The sequence below is a fragment of the Solea senegalensis genome, linkage group LG2 (assembly GCF_019176455.1).
Source record: "Solea senegalensis isolate Sse05_10M linkage group LG2, IFAPA_SoseM_1, whole genome shotgun sequence".
Lineage (NCBI taxonomy): Eukaryota > Metazoa > Chordata > Actinopteri > Pleuronectiformes > Soleidae > Solea > Solea senegalensis.
This window is the reverse complement of record NC_058022.1, coordinates 10,934,085-10,959,860: the sequence shown is the minus strand read 5'-3', so window position 1 is coordinate 10,959,860 and position 25,776 is coordinate 10,934,085. Positions and strand designations below refer to the sequence as shown.

The following is a 25,776-nucleotide window of genomic DNA, read 5'->3' as shown; positions in this document are numbered from 1 at the left end:
AGCACGACACAAAAATACAGACACTGCTACTTTCCTCTTGTAATGATTGACCTGTATTTATACCAAGTAAAATCTTTTTCTTAACTTTATGGTTTCCCCCCCCCAATGATTCTGTGATGAATGTTATTTTGACAAGTTAGTTGAACGTGTTGACCCTGAGGAGCAGTTTAACTGCTTGCATTAAAAACCAAACAATGACAAACAATCACAAATACAGTTAGCTGCTGGAGTGGTTTACATTTAGTGTTAGACAAAGGAACCACATGTCATTTGTTGTCCTGCAGTGAATCTTCCATTCTATGAAATGTGTTATTAAGAATTAAATCCTGCATCTGAGATCTGTCTACATCTTGAATACAGATGCACTAGAAAGAATGATCAAGTGACTTTAAATCTTATATTTGATCCTCCGCCTTAGTATCGCCCTCTAGTGGTACAAAACGAGACCAACCATTTCCCATCCTGGTAGTCATTCAAAACGACTGTCTGACCATAGGAAACATTTTTTACCACATGCCTATGCACTGAAACAACGGCATAACTATGAGAAAAAACGTGGTCGTCATGCCACAATTAATGAAGCTGCAAAAAAGGGAAAGAAAATAAAAGAGGTGGAGAAAGAAGAAAGACGAAGAGTATATAAAATACTTTCAGAATATTGGTTATGGTAGGTTACTTTACATAATGGTGTTATAACAGCAACACCTTGTGACAATACAACTTGACATTTTTCAATTGTTCCCTATAATATCGTATAGAGCATTGTGAAGACCCAGTGTATACACTTGTTTGGAATTTACACACTAATCACAAAGTCTGTGCAAAGATGAATTTCAATCCTAGGAGAAAATGGTAATCTTGGGTTTCATTTTGGCTTGAACTTCCATTAAGCCAATATAAACATAATGTAAATGTGCAAATATTGTAACCCCAGGGAAACCTTTTTTTTCCCCCCTGTGGCTGATGGATGAAGGACCTTTCCCACAGTGTAGTTGCAGCGAGGAGCCAGTGAGTGTCAGTGCCTCATCACAGACGGCAGGATCTCACAGGCTTCCACTTTGTCTGCTCTGCTCACTTTGTGTAGATGATTGAACTAACCCAGTTTTTAGCCTGTAGATTAAACTCTTAACTGCTGGTGTTAGGCCAAAAACTGTCTCTACCAACATGAACTGTAATCTTAGTGGTATTATAGAATACCATTGAATATAAATGTGCTACAAAGTGTTACAGAAGACATAGTGTAACGTCATATAGCACGATAGGAACTATAACTGTCAGTTGTAACTGGTGAGTTGGTTTTTCTCCCCCTTAGAGGAGATATTAGGGGTCTCTCTGGTTAAACGAATGATAAATAACTAAAAGAATAAGGTATTGAATTGCTGATAAATTAAATAATTAAATAATTTTGAATAATTGAATATCTCACTAATATATAAGTGCTTTCACATTTATGAATTATTGATTGTAATACCATACTGTCAGCTCACTTATTAGCCACAGTTGTACTTTCTTGTCTGGGATGTCCGTAGATTAACCTTGCATCTCTTTCAGTCACGATGTGTGGCAGACCGAGCCAAGTTTCCTCTAGACTGGAATAACCTACACCTAGACTTTAAGATTAATGTCCTCTTTCTCTGTTTGGCTAATTAGCAGCCACTGCCATTAACACAGATTCTCAGGATTCAATCACTTTGTCCCTGCAGGCTTTCACTGACACTGAGAGAAATTAGCCGGCAAACATATTAACAGTGATCTTCATTAGAGGGCTATTTGCTTTGTCCACTTTGTATGGAAATTACATTTTTGTTATTTTAATTGGTTGTACAGGTTCCTCATTCTGAGCTATTCTGTTATAGGGCCAAGAGGAGACAATGTCAGATGATGTGTGTGCTTGCTTGTGGCCAGTCAGGTCATAGATTTGGTTGAGCATACATTTTAGAGGCCATGTAGTCAATGGGAAGTCCTACGTTAATAACTAACTTTGCATTTTTGATTGTGTGTTCTCGGCACCAGCGACCCTCATGTGGAGGATAAAGCAGTAGTTTTTATGTGAAGTTATAACACTGATGGTAGTAATTCTCAATACCAAGCTGCTCCCTGGAAAAAATATCATCACTCAATCACTGTCTCCTTATCACCAGATATTTTATTACCTCTGTTATTACCAATGTGGAAATTGCGTTAAAATTAGAAATGAAATGGCATTGTCATAATATTACCTCTCTAAACTAGTATCACATTGTTCCTGTACATAAATGTCAAGGGTTACCGAGATCCTCCCCGAAGGAAATGGGGCGTTCTTTAAATTCCTCTTTGTAATTTCACAAAATAATAATACTGCGGAAATAATGGTGCGATAAGACAACCGGGTTTGATGGTCACTGAGCAGTGGGACACTTATTATCGTAGCAGAGTTAATGGAACCTTGAGGCCCATCGTTTTAACATGTAGCTGTATGTTCACTGTATGAATTTGTGTAAAAAGAACATGTTACACAAACAATGCAGACAGTCCGGGATGTGACCAGCAGTTATCGTCCACCCCCTGTGTTCTTTGATACACACATGATACGACCCATGGGACACAATAAGACAAAAGCAATCAACTCATATTGTTGAATTAACAACATATTGCTGTGTTGTGTTGTGAAAGCAATTAAATCCCGCCTCATGATACAAATCCATGCACATAAACATGCAGCCAGTCTCTCTCTCCCATGCAATTAACGCGGCAATGGCAGTTTTCTGCCGTGAGAAAAAGATTGCTTTTCAATTGGCATGACTCTTTTTGAGTCCACACTGCGGTATTATGTATGCTAATGCAAGCTGTAAAGATGGATCTGGGGTTGAGGGGGAGCCCCTGAGCAATTATACAGCCTCAGACCCTGAACAAGACATTGTGTCCCTGGGCATGGAATAGGCTCTTTCATATATTTTTAAAATATGCATTTGATACATCTTAGAGATAGCACTGTAAAAAATAAAATAAAATAAAAGTAAAGCCGAACTTACATCTCAGGCTTAGTAAGGCCTTTGATTTGGCTCTTTCATTTCTGTGATTCATTTTTTCCTAGATTTCAGAGGTCATTGAAGAGCAGTTACCATATAGGGTGGAAGAAGAACTACAGCGCTTTGACCAGAGGACATCTGGCAGAATTTAAGTGAGGCACATTATTGTTGACTGGCCAAACGGTTACATTGCCACAATGTGTCATTGTTACTGTAATTACTTGATGAAAACCTTAATAAAAAACATGTTTAGTTCCACTCTAGTTATTGTGACAATATTGTGTCATGATTACAATTTTAGGCCTTCCAGTTTCTCACCTCACCTTTCCCTTCCGAGCATGTAGGGAAAACATAGTCATCCAACATGGCGGTCCTCTTTAGATAAGATCCACTCCTGCTGTAAATGTAATGGCTTCATTCTGTTATAGCAACAAAAACCAACAATAGTTGCTTATTTGTCTCTAGTTTATTTTTGGTCTTGAGTTCATGGCAGTAGTTCTCCAGTTCCACAGCACAGCTATAGTCAGTACTACACCTATACTATAGCCCTGCAGAATTTATCCTCGTAATAACTTCTACTGTTTAAGAGCCTGTAATAGCTTTGTCAGGTTATATTTATTAGATTAATTTCTACAGATTAAACCCATGCATGAATATTTTAACGTTTGTCCCTTACATACTGTACAAGGCCGTTGGGGAAAGTGCACGGAGCAGCGAAGTAAATTCACTCCATGGATCGTGTCTTAGAACTTTTAATAATGTAAATGTATAAAAGATATTCATAGTGTCATCAGGCTTTTAGATTACTCTAATTATTGTGGTACTAAAATATAAATGGGATTTACTGATTATCGTACATTAGATGAGAATAACAATGATGAGGCCCGGCAATTACAAAGTATTGTATTGTGGTGTTCTCTCTCCCTCTCCTTGTTGGTCTTTCAATGTTCGAGCAACATTTTTGTCTGTCTGAGAATATTTATACTGTATAATTTTAAATACCAAAAGACTGGTCAATCCCATCAGTAATATTCCCTGCAAAATGTACAGATCAATTCAATTGTCAGAGCTTGACTTGAAACAGGGACAAAGGGTCAGGCTATTTTAACCTATGTCATATACAGTATACTATACTTGCAAGCTATTTGAGGAAGTTAAAAATTGTTGGATAATTCCTTCATTGCCCAGGAATGCGAGTCTAATACCATTTTTTATCAAAAATCCTCTTTTTGTAGTACACTGACTTTGCCTATGACCAGAACATGTTCAATGTGTAATGTAACAACAGTGTTCTTGTGTGGATGAAACCGTCCTCCTGATTCTCTTGTCCTGTTTTTTTGGATCAAGGCCCATTTAGTGAACTCCACCTCAAAGTGATATACGTGCAGCCTCTTGAGCAGACACTGGGCATGATAGGAAGTTGATTGCCCCCATTTAAATCTTTGAAATGGTTACTTCAGTTGCGTCAAAGCTCCTAAAGCTCTCTTTTGCCAGCAGATGAATTGACTCAGTGTTTAACAGATGGATGTCTAGGCCAGCCTCTATAGGAGCTGAATATATTAACACAGTCCCTGACAGTGAAGTTTGACCTCAACTCCCACTCACAATACACACAACATTCCTCTTATGGCGCTTTTCCACTACATAGTACCGCCTTCGGCTCGACTCTATGCAGTTTGGTTAGTTTTCCATTACAATATAGTTCCTCCTCAATGTGGGCCGAGTCATCACAGCACACACACAAACTAGTGACTTGTCAAGCAGTTATTTTCGATGCACTGAATCATTAGAATCAGTTAATCAAAAAGATTTGGTCAGTACTTCTTCCATGACTGGAGCGCGGAGGGTCGTGATGCGGTGCTGCCGCTAAATACACCAGACTCCTCTGTTAAATATTTGTAATTTGCGCATATGTTTTCAGGCTTTTTAAGGCTTTTTAATTGATATACAGTTCGTCATTGTTCGCTATGATTCTTGTGTCGTACGTCTTGCTCATGCCTCTTCACTCTGACCAATCAGTGGCCGGCAGTCTGATGACATCATACGTTCCTTGCCTGAGCAGGTACTAAAAAAGTACCAGATACCAGGTACCATCGCTAATGGAAAAGCAAAATAACCGTGCCATGCCGAGGCGAGTCGAGTCATGCTGGGACCATGTAGTGGAAAAGTGCAATTAGTGTGTGTATAGAGTTATTTAATATATATTCAATATATGTTGTTATTAAACATCTGTGAATTAAACTAGGGTAGAAATATGTATTGTCTTTGGTGTAGTGTTAAAGCTGCAGTAGGAAGGATTATATATAAAATAGTAAATAGTAATTAAATAGGTGACTGAATGTACACAACAATAACAGAGATTTTACTTTTGGATTACTTGACATTTTTAGAGAATCATAACAGAGCGGTAGAAGGACAGAATCATAAAGAGGAGAGGAGGGTAATTCTGTTGAGAGGCTGTATTTTAGAGAAGACCTTCATCAGCGACCCTGGCGGTGCTGTAATTCCTGCAGGGTTGAGTCATGTGGGATGTTCCTACGTAGTCTCGGGGCCCAGCAGCCCTTTTTTGGGAATGTCATGTTTTAACAACTCCAATGCCTTTTAATTCCCGCTTCTGAAAGTCTGGAAGTATTGGAATGTGTGTGAGGCAGTAGGCCAGACTCTGGTGTTTGGAAATAAACTGTCTGTCCAGTCTGATTGGCCTCATTCTCAGGGATCTGGGAGCAGCAAGTCTGCCATTACACAACACACTCACACATGCATGGACGGGCAGGCGTCCATCCACACCTTACACAAATGCTTCTCTACTTTCAGTGCATTCCCGTTTGCTTTTAGGCTTAAAACATGCATTTATATTCATGTGCCCATCACAACTATACTACAAATAACCACACTTTACAAAAAAAGCAAACCAGGCACATACAATACATGCAAAGTAAAGACATACATCTCTTTGTGAGTGCTGAGATAGAGAGAGGGAAGCTAATTCTTGCTAATAAAATATCCACAGAGGCACTGATGAGTCTGGTGGAGTCATTGCAATTCAACTGCAGGAGGCTCCTGGGAGACTGGCAGAGTTAATGAGCCATGTGTGTTCATATTATCATCTGTTTGTGCTCAATTGTTTATGTTTGTGTGAGTGTGTGTGTGTGTGTGTGTGTGTGTGTGTGTGTGTGTGAGAGTCTGAAAGGGAAGGCTAGTGGAGGAGTGTGATGAAATAAGCTACAACAACATAAAAGGAACCTAACTGATCCCCGAAGGCACAGTGTTAGGAAAGTGACAGGAATAACTCAAACCTCCCACATCCAGGCAAAAAACATTGGCAACCTCTCAGCTGGTCATCGTTTTCATGTTTGTTATGAAAAATGTGGAAATGTTCATGGCTTTAAAAAAGAAAAGAGGGTGTTCTCTCTGAGCTTCAGAAACATGGTTTGTGAAATATTATATAAATATTGTATAACTGGAAGGCTCGTCGCTCTCCTCATCATTCCAGAATCAAGCAAGAAGTGGAAAAATTCCAGACATATTTTGTGTCAAGGATATAACAACATCAGTAAATATCTTTGATTACATTCTCCAGTCCTTACAAACCCACCCCTTCCTCTCAGGACGGTATTTTAAACTTCACAATGTGCAGCTCTCCAAATTGTTGTCTCCTGATTATTCTTTTTATTTTCCCACATCAAATAAGATACTTTCCGGAAATTTATTAGCTGGTTCAAGTGTTTACTTTAAAAAAAAAAGTCATACAAAAACATCCCAGGGGTTTAAGTCAGAGTCTCCTTTGACTCATCATTAGGTTTTTGTTCTTCTCTTGTTCTTATTTTACCACACACACCAGGACTGTTTGAACAAATGTTGGCTTGACTGCAAATTCAAGAGAATGTAGGATGAGAATTTAGAGGTATAACAGTAGTATGTGGGTCCTAAGGAGATATAGTTTCGGAGGAGCTGGTTAAGTTTCAACTAAGATTTGAATTGTGGTTATGTTAAGGTGAGGGTTAGGCCATAACTGGTTATAGTTAGGGTTCAGGATGAGGGTTCCTGTATAATTACTGACACCAGAGGGAACAACACACTCTTCACCAACATACGTTAATATACATGTAAGTTGAAGAGAATGATGACAGTGGCGGATTATAGGATGGAAAGAAAAGGTAAAATGGCAACCTACCAGCCTAAAGAGTTCAGGCATACAATGTTAGTCAGGACTCAAATCATAGACTGCTATTCATCTACATGACTTGATTATTAGTTTGACCAGAAACACAGCAGAAAGCACAGCTGCACAGCGTCCCAAGTGGCTGAATGTACTTGGAGCTAAATCATATCTCTGTCCATGTCAAGTGTGCAGGGGTCAGTCTGAGAACATGGAATATGAGTTGCATTGTCACACTCTGAATAGAATTTGGAGTAGACCAAATTCAAATGAATGAAAAGAGGTTTGAAAAGTTACATATACAATTGTAGTTTCTTGGTCCTAATTAAAGCTGACATGTTGACTGAAAGGATTTGTTTTATAGTAACTGGTTACAGGGTGAAAATATGTGCAAAGAGTGGAACATTTGTTTAGCCTGGAAATTAAATGAATATCAAGATACGATATATATATATGTATATATATATATAAAAATAATCTGATGCTGATGAAAGTGGGCTTGTACTCTTTCTTCATCTCCTTTCCCTATGACATTAGCTTGCAGCATAGTAACTGATGTTTTACCTCCAATTTCCTCCTTCCTTTGTGTTAAAGATGCAAAGTGCACCTTGGGATTTACACCAATTTAAGCTCTTGTGCTTCATTTCAGAAAAAGGAATCAGTATTGTCATTGTTTTTATTATCATCATCATTATGATTTCTTTAACATTAAGATTTAGTTTTTAAGCCTTTTGAATACTAAAGATTGTTTCAAAAAGCCAAACTGGTACATTGGAGGAGAAATATGTAATCAAACAGTGGGTCCATTTTTCCCCGGAGCTCATTTGCATTTCCCTTGGTGTGAGCATCTCTTCTTCACAAACTCTTGCCCTCACTTACACACACAGGACACACACATGCACAGTGAGTGGTGTGCGTAGGCAGACAGAAAGGAGAGGAATCCTTGATAAGCCAATGGTCTAGTGGAGGGCACAGAGAGAGGAATGGCAGCTATGTTGGGCATTCACAACATTGTGTGGTGTCACTAAACAAAGCCTTCCCTTCTCCCGCCTGTCAAAGACACCATTGTGGCACAAGGAGAAAGCCTTTATATCACATACACATTCCACAGATAAACCCAACCCCACACCACCACCACCACACACACACACACACACACACACACACACACGTACACACACAAATAAAATAACTAACCATATACAGTATATACACATATGCATATCACCTACCTCATGACCCATACTATAACTTTGCACATCAAGTTTCTTTTGCACGTCAACTTCGGTTTGCACAGTTTGCACAACATGCACAGCTCATGTTCTTTTCTTCATGATATCTCAACAGAGTTTATTTTTTCCTACATGTCAGATACTTATAATTTATTGTAAATAACAGATGTCTTTCCTTTTGACTGCATTTCTAGTCATTCTGCCCTTATTGTGTGCTCTTTTTATTACTTTAACTATTTATCTATTTGAACTATTTATCTATTTCTTTTGACTGATCTTTTGACTTTTGACTAACTTTCATTGCACAGAGAAACGTGTTTTCATACTGTACACATGACAATAAACTCTTTGAATCTTGAAGCACTTGCTCGTTTCCATGCATACACTCACTCACGCATGCATGATCACACAAACATAAGCCTTACTTCAAAACATTATAATGATGCGTATGTACACTCAAAGTTTCCCTCTTTTACTTCCATCTCTCTGGCCTCTGGCTGGTTGTGTTGACAGGATGGAAACTTCCAGCAGAGAGGCTGGCATTCCCAGTATGGAGCCCCAGTGAGAGTCACCTGTGAGGGAGGGGAGGGAAGGGGAAGCTCCCCTGCTCACTGGAAGTCTGGGAAGTTAATGACAGCTGACACACTCACAGGGGGGTTGACAGCGTCAGTGTATGTGGGTTGTTCTGAGAGCAGAAGCCACATGTGTGTTTGTGTGAGAGAGAGTGGTATAGAGAGATAGAGAGAGGAAGGGAGTGTGTTGTCCTCTTCCTGTTGCTCTGACGAGCTCCTGACTGCTCCTGCCACCTCCACCTCGGCCACAAAAGACTCATGGGAAGGTGGACATGACAGGAGGGTGGGACTCCCATATGTCTCGTGTCTGACTTTGCAGAGTGACTCTGCAAACACCTGTCAATCACTGTCAGGGGTGGACGAGAGCTTACAGTACAGCTGGAGATTTGATTACGTGTTGATATGTTTGCAATATAGATGTTGAAGTATAAGTTTTTGCCAGCAGATTTGGGCAGAGTAGGCATCGTTTTTTTTAGCAGAGTGGCAGCAAGGAAGACATGCTGATGTCACTTTATAATGTTTGTTTGTGCTCAGCAAACCCTGTTCAACTTTTTTTCTGAAATGTAAGCACACCTTTATAGAAAAAAACACTATAACCAATAAAAACTGACATTATGAAGTTGGGTGTTACTCTTTAGATCAAGACAAGGAATGAAGAAAGAGTCACACACAGAAAACAATATGATAAAATATTCATGAAGCCAGTGTAATCCCGATGGTTTCTGGATTTCTAGAAATGCATTTATGGAGAGGAGTGGGTGGGCAGCTGCTGACAGGTTGAAAGTTTTTGGGGCCGGCTCGCCTGTCAGCCTCGTAGAGAACCTCCCAGCATGGGGGTCACCATCACAGAGGAAGCTCCCAACTTCACTTCCCCCAGGTTACAGTGACGGGACACAGTGGGTCTCTCGGCTTGGACAAGAAGTCCCACTGAGCGGCTCTTTGGGCGCAGGGTGCCTGGCTAGATTGGTGGACAAAGACGGAGACGGTAGGGGCTAAGTACAAGGACAATAGTGGGACAATAGAGAGCCGGTAGGAAAGTGGGGAATTACCTGCCAATTAGGCAAAGTTAATGTGCAAAATGATGGGTGTCAACCTGTCAGAACCCAGGGAGGTGGGGGATCAGCTGGATAAGTACCATGTTATCCCTCAGATTACACTGTCTACACACATGATCACACACACACAGATAAAGAGAGAGAGAAAGCGAGAGTGTATGGACTTTACCAGTAAATGCAGTGTTTATAATCATATTAAACTGGATACATTTTTTTGGTTATTTATTTTAAGCCTCCTTAAGGGATTTCTATGGCTGTAAATCAATTTCCAGCTTGAAAATTAAACTTTTTGATCTTGCAGTACCCAAAACACCTATGTTATTTGTTATTGTTCAATGCCACCTCACTGGTCACTGATAAACAGTATGACTTTAATAGGCATGTTGCAGTTGTAACACTTCTGCTTATAACTGCAGACACATCTACTGTATCTGCTACACAGCTTGCGTCTCCACATTTTCCCCAGGAATCCACCCTTTGTTGTTTTAATTCTCAGAGGAAACCTGGACAGATAAAGTGAAAAAAAAAAAAAATGGGTCAGTGGTTCAGGAATGTCCCTCTGTGTCTGTGGTATGTGTGGTATGGCCATTATGGACAGCATGTGACAGTAGCAGCAGGTAGGGGTAAGGTCACATAACACAGGCACGGATGATTGACAAGCAGGTGGCAGCGTAAGGGATTCCACACTGCTGAGTAACTGTTGTTTCAGCTCCTTTTCAACTGATTTTGTAGCATTAAATAGTTGCAGTACAAGAATGTGTGGTGGGATAACTTATAGTTTACAGATTTTATTATTATGGGTTCTATTGTATTGATTACATGTTTTATTAAATTCAGTAAAATTAGATAATCACTCCCAGGAGATTATAGATGAGGATGGATCAGAAAATACCAGGTGGATGTTGGAAGAGTGGGGCTGATGTATGAGCAGCAAGGTTTGTACGAGGCAGCAAATGAAATAACAGGCAGAGAGAGAGAGCGAGAGAGAGAGAGAGAGAGAAAGAGAGAGATGGATGGGAAAGTTTAAATAGACCGCCAAATTAGAAGGGTGTGTTTGGTATGTGAGGCGTGTACGCGGCACAGCTCCAGTTGACTGTATGAACTACCACGCAGTCAATCCATCAATCTAAAAACAAATGTCCAATCTTCCTTGAGATTAAAGTCAGTGTCATTCTTAGTCATTTGTAGTTGTTCAAATCCTATTGATTTCACAACTGGCTGCAATCGCCGTCTAATCCCTCTCAATGAAAACAGTTGTCTTTAAATGATTTGTATGAAACATTGTTTCACTCAATTTGATGCTGAAGTAAACACTGTTTGTTAGGGAGATAAAACAATGTGTGTGTGTGGGAGGTTAGTAAGATTGAATTGAAGGATACAAATGAAGTAACAATAGAGGGAAACCAATGCAGTTTTGATGATGATTATAAGAACTGATGTTGGCAGAGAAACAAGAGCAGAATTTCATACCCAGGTGTCCACCCTGCTGTACAGCACCATACAACTACTGTATATCTGCTGAGCACATAATAAATGGATTGGCTGTATTTCCTGAGTCGTTGAAGCAGTCTTTTTCACAGATAACAACACCAGAATATTACATCTACACAGACATAATGCTACTACTACCACTACTACTACTACTACTGCTACTATTAGACAATAATGATAACAAATCACAGTTTTATGCTTAAAACATCAAATTATTCTATCTGGTCCATAATGGTTACTACAAATGCAGAAGTGTATTGTCCCTTTTGTAAGATGACCATTACACATCAGGCTTGAAAACTGAAGTGTTGAATATTTTGCTGTCACAACTTTGTGAGGGCTCACTACTACTGTAAGTGATGACAATAAGAAAAAAAAAAAAGTCTATTAGCTACATTCCAGAAATAGCACTGCTGGGTTGTATAAAGTCATAAGAGTTGAATCACCACTGCTCTCGGTGCAGGCGGAGCTTCAGTGGAGCAGTCTGCAGTGGAGACTGAGCAGGGGAAACAGGTGTTGGTTGCTAAATGTGCTTTCAGTGAGCACAGGAATGACAGCTATGTACTGGCCTCTGTGGTTACTGGCACATTACCCAGAGCAGAGCTGACAGAAACAGCCTACTGCTGCTGCTGTCGCTGCTGTTGCTGCTGCAGCAGCTGCAGTAACGCAGGCCTTTATGAATAGACGTGTCTTAATCTCTGATGAAAGAGGACTTTTAATTTAGTGAATTGACCTGGCGATAAACAACAGGTTTAACAAAAAGGCATGAAGTGTTGTGTGGATGGAAGATTGTTCATATAACAATAGAAATGCCCAGTCCAATCTTACAGTCTGGTGATATTTATAGTGTTATATTCATAGACCCTCCCATGACTTCAAGCACGCGTTTAGCATTGGTTCCTCCGTTTTTCATATTACGCATTTTGAGTAGTCTCAATGTAAAATAAAAAAATAAAAACTAAATCAAATCTATCCTTAGAAGTCATCTTGTATCCTGTGGCTGCTCTGTGTGTGGGCAGGCAAAGGAATGTGGCTGGCCTGTGTTATGGGTGGATGTCCATGCTGTACATTGTAAACAGGCATAAATGTTGATCTTTTCCTGTGGTATAACTGTGTATTAAATTTTGATTTAACAACCTGCTGCCCTCGGCTGTTGGAGCTCCAGCAGATCTGCTTGCCACAATCTGGACAATGGACTTCTATCCCTCATGCCATATAGGACGACAGGAACGGTAAAAGTGAAGCCATGCGATTGCGGGAGTAATACTGTGACTGTGATTGAACTGGTGAATTCAAACCATTGCAATGGAAGAAACTCCATGTACAGCTTTACAGCTGTACATGAAATCAGTAAAATCCATATTTTCAATGGTTATGCATTTGCAGAACATTTCTGCAGTTCCCCAGAGACTTTTCTCTATGCTCGTTTTGGTTTTGTGGCCCACAGCTTTACTATTTGGTTCAGTCTCATGGCTCTCGTCAATAATTAAGTTTAAGTCATTTGGAGGAGAGAAAATAAGAGCCTTCAGTAAAGTTTCTCAAGATCTCTGACAGGCACACTCAAAATCATCTTTTAAATTTCTTCTTAAAATAACTTTTAATGTTTGGTGTAGTTAAAATCTTTGATGGGCTTGCAACGCTTGATTTTGTAAGATTTAAATGTCCATAATTTGGCTATTTTTTACATCTTTTTTTTACTTGCATTATTTTACCACTTGCATTACTTCAAATCTGTATAGATAAAGTGACATAAGTTAAGCTTTTCTTGTTGTTAAAAGGGTACAAAGGCAAAAAAACCAAAAAGTACTTGCCCCTGTGTCAAAAGCCACTCTATGTCAGTGTTTGTGAAGCTGCTTCCAAGTGGCCAACTGGCCTGACCTTGATAATCAAGACAGTGTTATTACAATCCTGAATTTACACACAATTATTTATACATTTGGCTTCTTTTTAACCACGAGTTCTGTTCTGCAAATAGCAAACGTGCGAACATTTGCATATTGACTACAGCTGTTAAACCTCACCGTTTTCTCCTCAGCGGTTCCTAATTGCCTTCTCTCTCCTGTGCTGTGACCCTTTTTCTCTATGGCATCATTACAATTCCATCCAATCTAAATTAAACTAAATTAAATTAAATTAGATGAAAGTGTAACAATCTACTCTAATCTTAGATGAGGAGGTTTGTAGAGTTTTCACGTTAATCCTGTTTTAACCTCAATTACACAATTTCTTCATTGGACCCACAGCATTAAGTTCGTAATAGGTCATTAAGAAAACAAACACACATTTTGTAATAGTGTAATAGTAACACTTTACGTGGGAAGCCAAACAGCCGCTTCTCTTCTCCGTTGGGTGTCCCCCCCTCTCCTCATATTAACAAGGAATCAGGTATCATTTAAAACAGAGGAGACTCTGCGAATTGAGCACGATCAGCAGTACACGTGTTCTGTGAAACTCCCAGCATGCTTCATTAGGCTGCCCTGTTGACAAAAACAGAGTGGTGAAAGCTGAGCCATTTGCTAATACCCCAAACACCCCCTAATACCTGCAAGAGGAGAGCAAATTAGCTCTAATTACCTCTGTTAACTGTAGGCATGGAACTGGCACATGGACGTGAGAAAACGCTGTTTGAAGTAAAAAAAAAGGGGGGGGGAAGAAAAAAAGACTAAAAGGTGGAGGAGTGATCATGATATCCATAGGACTCTTTCATATTCTCCTCTCCTCTGACAGCTGTGTTATGTTGCTGATTGTGAGACTAATCATTTGCTCAATTACTCTGGAATGTGCCACTGGGCTGTGTTATGACTGATTCTGTCTCTCGTTTGCTTTCCTTTTATCCTTTTTTTTGTGTGGAACCCTAAGTCCTAGTCCACTATTCAGCCACTGGTTCCTGTCTTTCCTTTCTCCCACAGTTTCTTCAGCTTTTTGTTCAGTTTGATTGGATCTTATTGAAATCGATGTACTCAATAGTTCCATACAAGATATTCCTTTGAGACTTTATGAGGTCGGAGCTGGCGTCATGACAAAAATCAAGTGGCACCCGAGCAAATACGAATTCCAATTAAAAAAGAGAAAATATTGCAATTCTCTGTTAAAGAAATGAAATACATATTGGTTACAAAAGAGGCAATCATGACAATGGGGATTTGAGGATCCAAAATCCAAAATTGCCATCAGGTTCAATCAGTTTTCATTTGATGTTTGGTTTGTTAACTCTGGACTAATGGTTCTCATGGAGACCATAGACTCATTTCTGAGGAACTGGCTAAGGGTTAATATTTGAATTGTGGTTAGGTTAAGGTTAGGGTTAGGCAGTAACTGGTTAATAATGCTTTGTCCAAATGAATGGAACTCAATGCAGCATCCTAACAAAAATTGCTGTGCAAACCTGTGTGTGTGTGTTTGTGCCTGTAAAATAGTAAAGTAAAGAAATACATTCCATTAATGTGGAACAATCACATTGTGTTTCCTCACACACAATCAACCAAAGAATATTCACATCACATTATTGAGTTAGTAATTAATACACAGTATGAAAGTGTCATCATTTATTCCTTTGAAGATCCTGAATATCAGCAAAAAGCGTTTGATATTAAACTTTAAATAGCATCAAATGCTACACGTGCAACATTTCCTAAAGCTCTGGCCTGTAGCCATTTATAATTGACATAATAATTCACTTCCATTCAGCTGACAGTATTTTCAGTGTTCTCACAACAGTGGAAGTGCCTGTGGTGATTCTGCAGGGCTGCCAGTGGGAAGCCTGTTAGCATATAAGTGCACTACATGCTGATGCAGAGGCTACATGCTAATGCTAATTAGGAGCTCTGAGGGAGAGGAGGGAATATTGCTTTAAAAAAAAAAGAAATTCAGTTTCACAAATTCACAGTTTTCTTCAGTTATCTCCACACTTCCCCAGACAATTCCATACATAGAAATTTGTTTATTAGACAATGAATTACTTATTTTTGACAATGAATAACTTTCCTTTTCTTTAAAGTTGCAGCCAATTGTTTTTCTTCTAAAGCAGTCTTTAGGAGTTTGAAGTGTACAAGTTATTGTCACATATTCTCCTGGTTTTTAATGTCGTATTACAGCTTACTGGCTGGTTTATTTACTCTCCTGTCATCGCAGGTCCTGTCTTGACTCAATGTAGGGCAATCAACACACCTGCGTGGCTTCAATGACCTCCTCCCCACCTGCGGCTCGTTCTCCTTAATTAGGCAGCGGTCTATATTATACTTTCTCTCTTCTATTATTCCCTGCCATATTTTAGATTGAATCTCAACCTGTTCTTGACCTTGATTCCTTTTTTTTCCCCCCTTTTTGGATTTGTTTGCCTTGAGTATAGAATGGTATTCCCGATATCTTGACCTCTGCCAGTAAACTGACTAAACTGATTTTCCTGCTTCTGTGTCTTGGTTTGAGGTTCTAATCTCTCTAAATCGTCCAAAGTTTCTCAGAGACCCCAGCAATATATACAGAACCTTGCAGTATGTATGACAGATGTTGTGTACTGTTGTTGTGTACTCATACAGTAAACAACACAGGTGAACTCCAGGCTCGTTTCACGCTACAGGGACAGTAGCATTTCCCTCTGGGAGTCTCCAAAACGTAGTGGTGTGGACATAAGGCACTTGTAACTTTATACTTTGCATAATGGTTCACTGTCAAACCACAGTGGATGACTGGGACACGTCAATAGAATGTCATGATTTTGTTGACACGAAGGACAGAGACACAGCCGCTGAGATCAGATTAGAAATCCTGGAGGTTATTAGAGATTGAGGATAAGATATAGGAAAGGAGGCTGGAATGCTAGTGGACTTCTCCTTGCTGAATACACACACGCGTGCGCACACGCACACACCGATCTTCACTGTGGTACCTGCGTACATGTGTGTATTCGAGTTATGCGTGAGTATTGTGCCATAAGCTGACAAACTTCCTGTCGAGACAGGAAATGCATTCTTTGGTGTGTGTTCCTCAGTCTGGGATTGTGTGTGTTTGTGTAGAGACAGACAACAGACATGTTATGGTACCTTCAAGTAGCTATCTGTGGAATGCGAGTGACTTCCCCTGGTCGGTCTGTAATAAACAATATGTTGACTGGCACCAGACCCAGTCATCTACTGTTACTGTGTAGGGTGTACAACCATAGATTATTCTTGTTTTTTAGTCTTCATTAGCATTTGTTAAGATAGATAAAGACGGTATGTATGTTCTTAAGACGGTGGGGCTACTGTGGCAGAGCGAGTCATCTTTCAACTAGAAGTTTGTGGGTTCAATTCCCGGCTCTGCTAGCCTAACATGCCAATTCAGTTACAAGTAACAACCACTTTATCTCCTAATGTTTCAACCTGAATAAACTTAAGTGAAATTTAAGTTTTAGGGACAGTCTGACAAAGCAGTTGAGAATTTACAGCAACACATAGTATTTCAGCCTCCATTTTCTTGTGTTTGCACAATAAACAAGGTACTGGGCAGCCAATTACAACATAATGTAATTTTTTAATGATAAATTTGTGTGCCATCTATTGAAGCGGTCTGAAAAAAGAATGCACGTGAGTAAAAACTTAGTTTAACAACTTTATTTCATACACAGTCAATATTTACATTACACATTGGGCCAGAAGCAAAATAGCAAAAGTAGCTTTCAGGCAACAAATAAGCATTAAGTCATCCAGCAAACAACAACTAAGCACGGCAAAATTGTACACAGAAATAACAATAATAATAATAAAAAAAAGTTTTACAGTCATCAACAGACATTTACAAAACATAACGTGGATCAAAATGAAGCTCTTGTAACAGAGCCACTTGGTCTCACATCGCATCAAGAAGGTTTTTGTGCTGACAGAGAAGACGACCTCCATCCTTAAAGCTATAATATGATTTTTTTATTTATTTATTTTTCATTCAAAAGCCTTGACCTGCTGCCAAGGCATTAGAACACTGTCAGTTACGTCCAAAGCCTGAGTTCATCTCCACAGTCAGTTGTGTGGACAGTGCAGGACTCATAGTCTAAGCTACAGTTAGCATTCTATATCTACATATACAATACAGTGCTGGTATTGCAGCCCATAAAGCCACATAATAGATCCTTTTTGGTGTGAACTGATTCATCTCCATTGTCTTCATTTTTCCAAACATCAGTTAGAACCATGCTGATGTCTTTGCTTTGGTCTGATCAAGAGCTACAGAAAGAGAAAACATTTAAAAAAATCATTTATTTGATTACCTCCACTTCTTGCACATGTTAGAATACATGTAAGTTCTGACATATGTAGTAGCAGCTGCAGTATTTTCTAGTATCTACCTGAGTCATATGCCTCCAGAGATCCATGTATGGGAGAGGGGGTCCAGGTCAAAGACCTCGCCGATGAAGGACTGTTGCTCCTGAGATCCATCTCTGTTTTCACTCCCTCGTGGTGTGGAGATGTCCCTGGATTGGCACCTGGCTGGTTCTGTGTCCTTACACCAGGTAGCAGCAAGGGACTTAACCTTGGATCCATTGCTGGGCTGTGGGCTGTGTATGTATGGAGCATTGGGTGGTGGTGCCGGGAGTGGATATGGGCATGGGTGTGAGGATGGTAAACCTCGTGGACATTGGGGTAGCCACTTGTGCTCTGAGTGTTCAGGCTGTAGGTCCAGCTCTCTGGCAGGTTACCCGGAGGTGGGAGGCTGGCCTGGGAAAGCACGTGGCCAGCCCACAGAGCTCCATCTGGGTGACTGAAGGAAACTGGGCTGGGGGAAAAGTCTGGGTGGACTGAGAGCGAGACGGAAGGGTGACAAGCACTGGTTTGTGGTGGATAGGTTGTGCTGTTCCAAGCTGAACCGCTCTGGCCCTGAGAGAGGGAACTGCCATCTGAAACAAACACAAGGATGTTAACATTTAATTGCCACATGTTCGGAACATTTTCATTACTTTAGGTGTTATATGTTGCAGATGTGTTGCCCCTCTCACCTTTCCATGAACCAGCAGAGGCTGACGCAGACTGCTGGCTCACTCTGATCGGCTTGGTCTCGCTGTTGAAGGCACTGGACTGACTGAGAGCTCGGGAGAAATGCTCATCTATCACGTCACCAATGTTGCCTTGGAAGTACGTGAACAAAATGCACCGAGAGCTCAAGTACTCTGCTTCTGCAGGTTGAGAACCGTCCTTCAGCTCTGAATTGGATGCTGATCTGTGTCCCGGACCATGCTGGAGATTGTGGTCCCTGGACTGCATTCCTCCTGCTTCTCCTTGCTGCTCCATACACTCCTGCATCTTACTGTAAACACTCAGCTTCCTCTGTACAGAAAAAAAACAGAAGAGATTAAAACTATAGATTCAACCAGATATGAACCAAAATGAAATCAAATAGATAAGACCGATTTTCAGTGAATTCACTGTCGATAACTGAACATAAATATCTGTACTCAATAAGACTAGACTTTAAATACATAAATATTATTTTTTGTCACGTATGAGAGTAATTCTTTTATGTGGGAGCAGCCTGGGAGTTGTGTGAAAACTGATTTCTTTTTTCCCATACTGCTTTCCAACTATTTGAAAAGCTCCATATGCCTCATCCACATTCCTGAGTGAGAGACTGGCTGCCATGACATCATCATTTGACCAAGATTAATAAATGAAGTTGAAATTAAGATGTGACTGTGTGAGAGTCGAGTAAGTTTATATATACACACATGTATGTATATATATATAGAGAGACAGAGAGCGAGAGAGAGAGAGAGCTAGATATACTTATATTTCTGGTATAAAACAAACAAATGTGTCCGGGTTTATACAAACCATTGTGTAGAATACCTTCTTCTCAAATGGCAATTAATAATAATAAAAAAAGAAAACATGTTATTTGTTAACAGAGCGTCCTGTAAACCTATAGTCATGAGTCTCTCACCTGTTGTTGTTGCTGCTGATGGTGGTGGTGGTTATAGTAAGTCGCCTTGTACGCAGCTGCGGGGAGGTAGTGCGCTCCATAAGTTTGGTGGTACATCACATCCAGGCAACTCATAGCGACGAAGCAAAGTGGTGAAAAGTGGACAAAGTCGTTGGAGAGAAACGCGCAGAATAGCAACCGAGGGCGATTCTCCCTGAGACCTCAAACGGGCTGTATCCCCTGAGCCACCGGCGCCTCCATATATGCCGAAACGCATACAATGGCCATGTCGCCCAGTTTGCATAGACACAATGCGCCTCCCGCTGCGCGCTCCACCAGCACCACCCGGGGCCACAAAATGGATCAAAACGGTAGAAGATGCACACTCTGTATCCGAAAAAACACCCTTTTTTTCTCTCTCTTACAAGTTTTAGACCGATTCTGATTGGGTGCGCATTCCTTTCCCCCTTTTTGTGTCTTACTGTTTTGGAGGGGAGTTATATTTAGAGAGGGCTGGGGCCGTTTACGCACGCCCACCAGGGAAGGGCCTTACGGGACAGAGGAGTTTATGCACTAACTATGCACCTAAACGATCTGCTGTTCCCACTAGTTGCACCCATTCATAAAATTACCTAATGTACTCAATGTGCGCTGCAAAATGTCAGACCGTTGACTGCATATAAGGTCAAGACTTTGGAAGATTTTGGAAGTCCATGAGCCCAATCAAAACTAGCATTAGAATCATGTCATACTAGAGATTTTCTTTGGTGTTTTGTAAACAATGTACCAAGAAGAAGTACCAGGATCAATAAACATAAATATATTTTGCCAAAAAGCAAAAGGAGACATTACAACAATTTAAAACTTAAATATATAGAAGTAAGACAAGAAATATGAACAATACATAGTATGAACATCTATGAAGCATATGCAAAAAAACAGTATACATTCTGCATATATGTGCAATACAGTACACATGTGTGAACAGACTTATGAATTTGACAAGACACCAGAATGTTACAGCTTTTTTCAATTCATGTAATTAAACTGTGTAACTGCTAAATCACAGATTCCGACACAAAGGCCAAAATGCAACTTAAATATTGAGGACTATAATGATTTGTTATGTGTTTTCATGAAAAAGAAGATTCAAAATGAACGTGTTGTAGGAACAGGAGCAATTCAATGGCAGGTGCATGTAGGCCACTCAAGGTCATTTATGAGAAAGGCTTAAAATGTTCACCCTTGAGCTCACAGTTAAATTGAGTTGAAAAAGTAGAACACTTGAAAGAAAGCAAAACTTAGTTTTGTTGTTGTCTGCTTGTGTATGACTTTATAACATGTATTTAACATGATTGTGTTACTGCCCTTGAGAGTGTTCAGTCACTGTCTGTCAGTCTTCCCCTCTCTCCCTGATTGACTGAGAGCAGTTTGCTGCCACCTGTTGGTGAGCTCAGTCACATGACATTGTTTGTGTCTGATGTCATCCACAGACCACACTTCCTCCTCATCCATGTGAGGCACGTCCACTGTGTTGGAATCGGGTGAAATGATTTTTATTTGGTTGAAATGGAATATAAATTGATTATACTGTACAGTTGTTGTTGTTGTTTTTTTGTATGATTTTGTCATTACCACAGAATGAGCCTTTACATTTACATATACACCAGGCTGCCATGTTCCTCATCATGTGTTTACTGGACAAACTAAATAAACCCTTTGCATTTTGACAATAGTTTTGATGAAGGCTACGATATGTTCTCGCTCATGCTTGGAAGACAAGAGTGAAAGCAGATATATTCAGTTTCACTGTAGATGTTGCCAAATCATACACACTGTACCCTTTAAATATTCAAGGCTTCTTGATCCTAGAGCATCTTGTCAGGTTTATTATTCAAGAGCTTCAAACCTCAGCTAATCTACACTGTACAGTCCTGTGCTGTTTGCTGGCAGGTTTAGTTTTTACGCGCACTTGGGTATAAATCATGACCAGATTCTCCCTTAGTGTCTGAAATGATACCAATGTCTGCTTATTTTTCCATTTCCATTAAAAAAACAAAACAACATTTAAAATTGAGCACCGTGGGAAACTGTTTGGCCCTTTCAATCAGCAACACCTGAGTAAAATGACAGTTGACCTCAAATAGCCCAGCATGACCACAGGCCAGTGTCAGCCTCAGGCAGACTATAAGAAATAAAATACAACCCTCTAGTGGTTGGGGGGGAAATCTCACAAATAAAAATGAGACATGGCTCCTACTTACACTTTGGCCTCAGTCTTAAACCGTTTAGCACATTTTATACCTGAGGTCTATGACAATTTGATAACAGCAAACATGTCACTTTTGTTGATGTTTCATTCACTTTCATAATGACAGGGTCAGCTGTGAATTCGTCTTTGGGCAACATTCACTGTAGCAAGAAAGTAACTTGACATTATAAAGCAAATTTTGCCTTTTGCAGCAAGAAGACCAGGGTTTGAGATCCAGTTGGAATAAAGGTGTTTCTGCATGGAGTTTGCATCCTCTCCCCGTGGGTGTGTGGGTTTTCTCTGGGTTCTTTGGTTTCCTCCCATAGTCCAAAAAAGATGCAGATTTTGACGATTAGGTAAACGAGACACTCTGAATTGAGTCCAGGGTGTATTCTGCTTTTCGCCCTATGTCAGTTGGGATTGGTACCAGCGCCCCCTGGTACCCTCATGTGGAGGATAAAGCGGTAGAAGATGGGTGGATGGGTGCAAAGGGATAATGATAAGGAACAGTTTCAATCAATATTGCAAAAAAATGTAGATAATGAGGATGGGTAAGTGAATCAACAGTAGTAGTTTCATTCATAATTTATTTGAATACTGTTAAAATACACCCACAATAAATGTATGGTAAAAGTTCCTCAACAGAGTGGTGGTCAGCAGGTAAAGTGATGTCAAATCAATCACAAAAAAAGTTGTGGAGCTGTGAACAGTCAGTCTTGTCCCCATAAATCACACGGCGACACGTACACGATGTCTTGATCCGAAACATCACTCAGCGTGACAACAGCGGCAGACAAAGAGACGTCAAGCAGAATTCATCCACGTCTCCATCGAGTGTTCTTACAGAGGAAATCATGTCCCTCGCCGTCTGTGCCTGCTCCAGAAGTGGGGCAGTGGGACACTCACACTGTGATGCCTGCAGACGGCAGGAAGCATCAGGCACACACATTTTCAGATTTGTCACGTACACGTTCACGCGTGTGCACATGCTCGTGCCATGCCTGCACACTTGATAGCACACATTACACCAGACAGATACATACAAGTTCTGTGAAAAATACCTCAGGGTTTTTTCCACCAAACATCTGGAGCAGCCCGTGCCTCCTCTCCTCCTCTGCTCCTTAATGAGGCACAGAGATGTTTATTAGCGGGTGTTTTAGAAGTGAGAATGGAGGGAAGAGAGGGGAAGGGACCGAAATTAAAGTGGAGTTAGTGTTTTAATGTTGCGCAGCCCTTAAAAGAACAAGGGACACCTCCAGCGCTTTAGATCTGAAGAAAATGTCTCACGCTGAATAAAATTCATGGACATATTTCACGAAAACACTCTCCTCCAGAAGGGATTATGTTGTGGGGATACATCCCAGGAAACCAAAAAAAACAGGTCACAAGTGTTGTGTTCTATTTCTGAGGGTGAAGAAGAAGGAAACAGACAGAAAGTCCAACCTTGACACCGACAACATAACTTGTACTCACATGTAGTCAAACTCCTTTTCTGACAAATGCCTTTTTGCCGATGAAGAGATATGTTTTATTCAACATTGCACTGCACTACTGATGAGGCAGGTGTGAGATAATGCTGAGTGCTGTTGATGATTATATCTCGCATTAAGCAGAGTGCAGCATCATGAGTTTTGCTGTGTGGTTGCTATCACGCGCCAAGAGACCGTCAATAGACCTACACCTGCCTGGGCTGACTCTCCGAACAACCTGAGAATGATGATGATGATGATGATGATGACAATGAGGGTACAAAGCTCCTGCATCAGTCAGCGTAACAAATGAACGCACATTATGATGGATTTTCTGAGTGATCTGAAGCTGAAGAATTGTTCCTCACAATAGAAAACACATTGTGGTTACTAATTATCTGCATCTTCATGATTTGTTGCTCTCACAATGGACACTTTTATGAAGGGATCTCCCTTACAGTTGTTCAGTTCTTACAATTATTCAGTGCAACTTCTGTGGCTCGTGTCTCAGAGCCTCAATGATGAGATGTATAAGCTCATTTCTTTATAACTTTACAACCTGATATCTTCTTTTTCCAAACTCTAGCTCCAACTGGCGCACCTCAATTGACGTCACTTGAGGCAACTTTCTAACAATAAAACACGTGGGATTCCTGCTCCAAACCAGCATATTATGCCCAGTTATCTATACTATTCTTTTTATTATTATTTTACACATAATACTACACTTGCACATTTAAGGCAGATTTCTCCCTGCAGTCACTGCTTTAGTCATGCTGCATCCTCTTAGTAGAGCGTGTGTGTTTGTGGGGGAAGAGTGCAGACATAAAAGTCTGTAATTAAAGGCTCATTAGTGCAGCTCAAAGTGATGCAATATGAATGGATTTTTATTCACTGTCATATTCATTAAAAAAAAACTCCACTCACTACACTTAGAGCAGTATTTACTCCCCATTTAAAACAGGAACACAAGACTTTATGCACAATTCTGTTAAAAAAAAGTTACACAGAACGTCACTTTGGAATCACTGACACTGTCGCATCGCACCAGTGAACAAAAGAGACTCATTTATGGAAATGGCGTTTCAATGTGAAGCTAAAGTGGGGAAACAGTGTTAGAGGAGCCTTTTTCAATCAAACTAAAGAGACACACTCTTGCCGTTCCATTATCGCAGTGATCTCACACATGTGGTTTTGATTGGTGAAGCCATTATTGCACATTTTACACACGGAAATTGGACTTTTAATTGCAAACACTAGACAAAGAGGAGTACGACTTTCATAGTCTGTCTGAGAATCCGTGCTTGAACATCTGTCCGTTCACAAAGTGACCAGTGGATTCTCGGTTTTCGTGGAGTCTCCACGCTGACCTTGCTTAAAAAAGCAGATAATTGCTTTGTCCATCCTCCAGTTTCAACTTGTATCCTGCACACACAAAGATAATGGCTGCCCGGCAAGAGCTAATGAGATGATGGAGACTCAAAAGACAGGGTAATATTTATGCGCTTGACAGCTGTGACCTCACACCACCCCCCGACGACCAATCTGAGCGGTATTTCACTTGAAAAGAAAAGCTGGACATGGATTTAAATTTTAATCCTGGAAATGCTCAAGACATCGGCAGAATACTGAGACGCCGAGACACAGGGGTTCATATCTTGATTTTCTGTGAAATTAAGCAGGTTCTTTCCATAACAGTGTGCTCCATCACTTTAAATAAATAGATACATTTTGATGTCTTCTGAAACAATAGCATGCATAGAGAAGAATGCAGACGTGTGTAATCTGTGACAGGGATAATAGCAGCAGGTAGTAAAAGAATATGTATATATATGTATATATATATATATATATATATATATATATATATATATATATATATATATATAATATAGCTCTTAAACCATAGTTATTCAAAACTATATTTCTTTTAAAAGAGATAACTATTAATTGTGAACATGCTAAAAAAAGGGCTCAGCTCTATTGTATATCTGCTTTGTTTCAGTCTCACTTGTTCTCGGTTTGTGCTGATATTTTCACGATTCATGATGGACATCAAGTGAAAATAATACCTGAATAAATCTCAAAGTCATTTGTGTCTGCGTGTGTGTCTTATGGGCTCCACTGTCAGTGCATGCCTTTTGCAGTGTCTCAACACATGTGTTTCTCTGTGTGTTTCTGTGTTTGGTTCTAAATTTATTTATGTTGTTTTTAGTGGTTCTGTGTGTCTGTGTGTTGTTGCATGAATGTCTGCCATGTCTGATTGCCTTGTTTTTTACATCTTCACTCAAGCGGCTCTGTGTTAGCCTCTCTTAGACATCACAGAAAGTAACTATCTGCACAGGAAATGTTATACAGCGGTATACAAAAACAGTGGACTTCTCATTTCACAGAATTGTTTATAACAAAACAGCAAGTACATAACATACAATCATTTTTTTTGCTTCTTTTAACCATAAAAGGGCCAGAAAATGTCCTTTGAGAAAGTGCTTTTGCCCATTTTTCCAGAATAACTGGCAGTTATTTACAGTTTACTGCATGTTAAAATAGTGTATTAACAGGGACAACAAAACGTTTTATTGAGAAAAAACACTGTAGTTGTACACAAACACAAGATTTTGTGTGTTAAATTTGAAATTTGAACAGTATAAAACA

At 40.0% G+C, this 25,776-nt stretch overlaps 1 protein-coding gene across 1 annotated transcript; it reads right to left on the bottom strand.

Annotated features, from left to right (window-relative positions):
• Positions 1-17,090: 17,090 nt before the first annotated feature.
• vgll3 (vestigial-like family member 3) lies at positions 17,091-19,658 on the bottom strand. Its single transcript, XM_044019120.1, has 4 exons — positions 19,423-19,658; positions 18,482-18,809; positions 17,834-18,382; positions 17,091-17,711 (listed from the first exon to the last, which is right to left on the bottom strand). The coding sequence occupies exons 1-4, from the start codon at positions 19,534-19,536 to the stop codon at positions 17,671-17,673; spliced, it is 1,032 nt and encodes a 343-aa protein (XP_043875055.1). The 5' UTR covers positions 19,537-19,658; the 3' UTR covers positions 17,091-17,670.
• Between the last annotated feature and the right edge of the window lie 6,118 nt (positions 19,659-25,776).

What these genes read in the sequence shown, in the direction of transcription:
- vgll3 (XM_044019120.1), bottom strand. Translation starts at nt 19,536, where the DNA reads ATGAGTTGCCTGGATGTGATGTACCACCAAACTTATGGAGCGCACTAC. An exon ending in ATCAGCAGCAACAACAACAG is followed by an intron (nt 18,810 to 19,422) that starts GTGAGAGACTCA and finishes TTTTCTGTACAG; the next exon opens with AGGAAGCTGAGTGTTTACAG. An exon ending in TCTGGAGGCATATGACTCAG is followed by an intron (nt 17,712 to 17,833) that starts GTAGATACTAGA and finishes CTCTTTCTGTAG; the next exon opens with CTCTTGATCAGACCAAAGCA.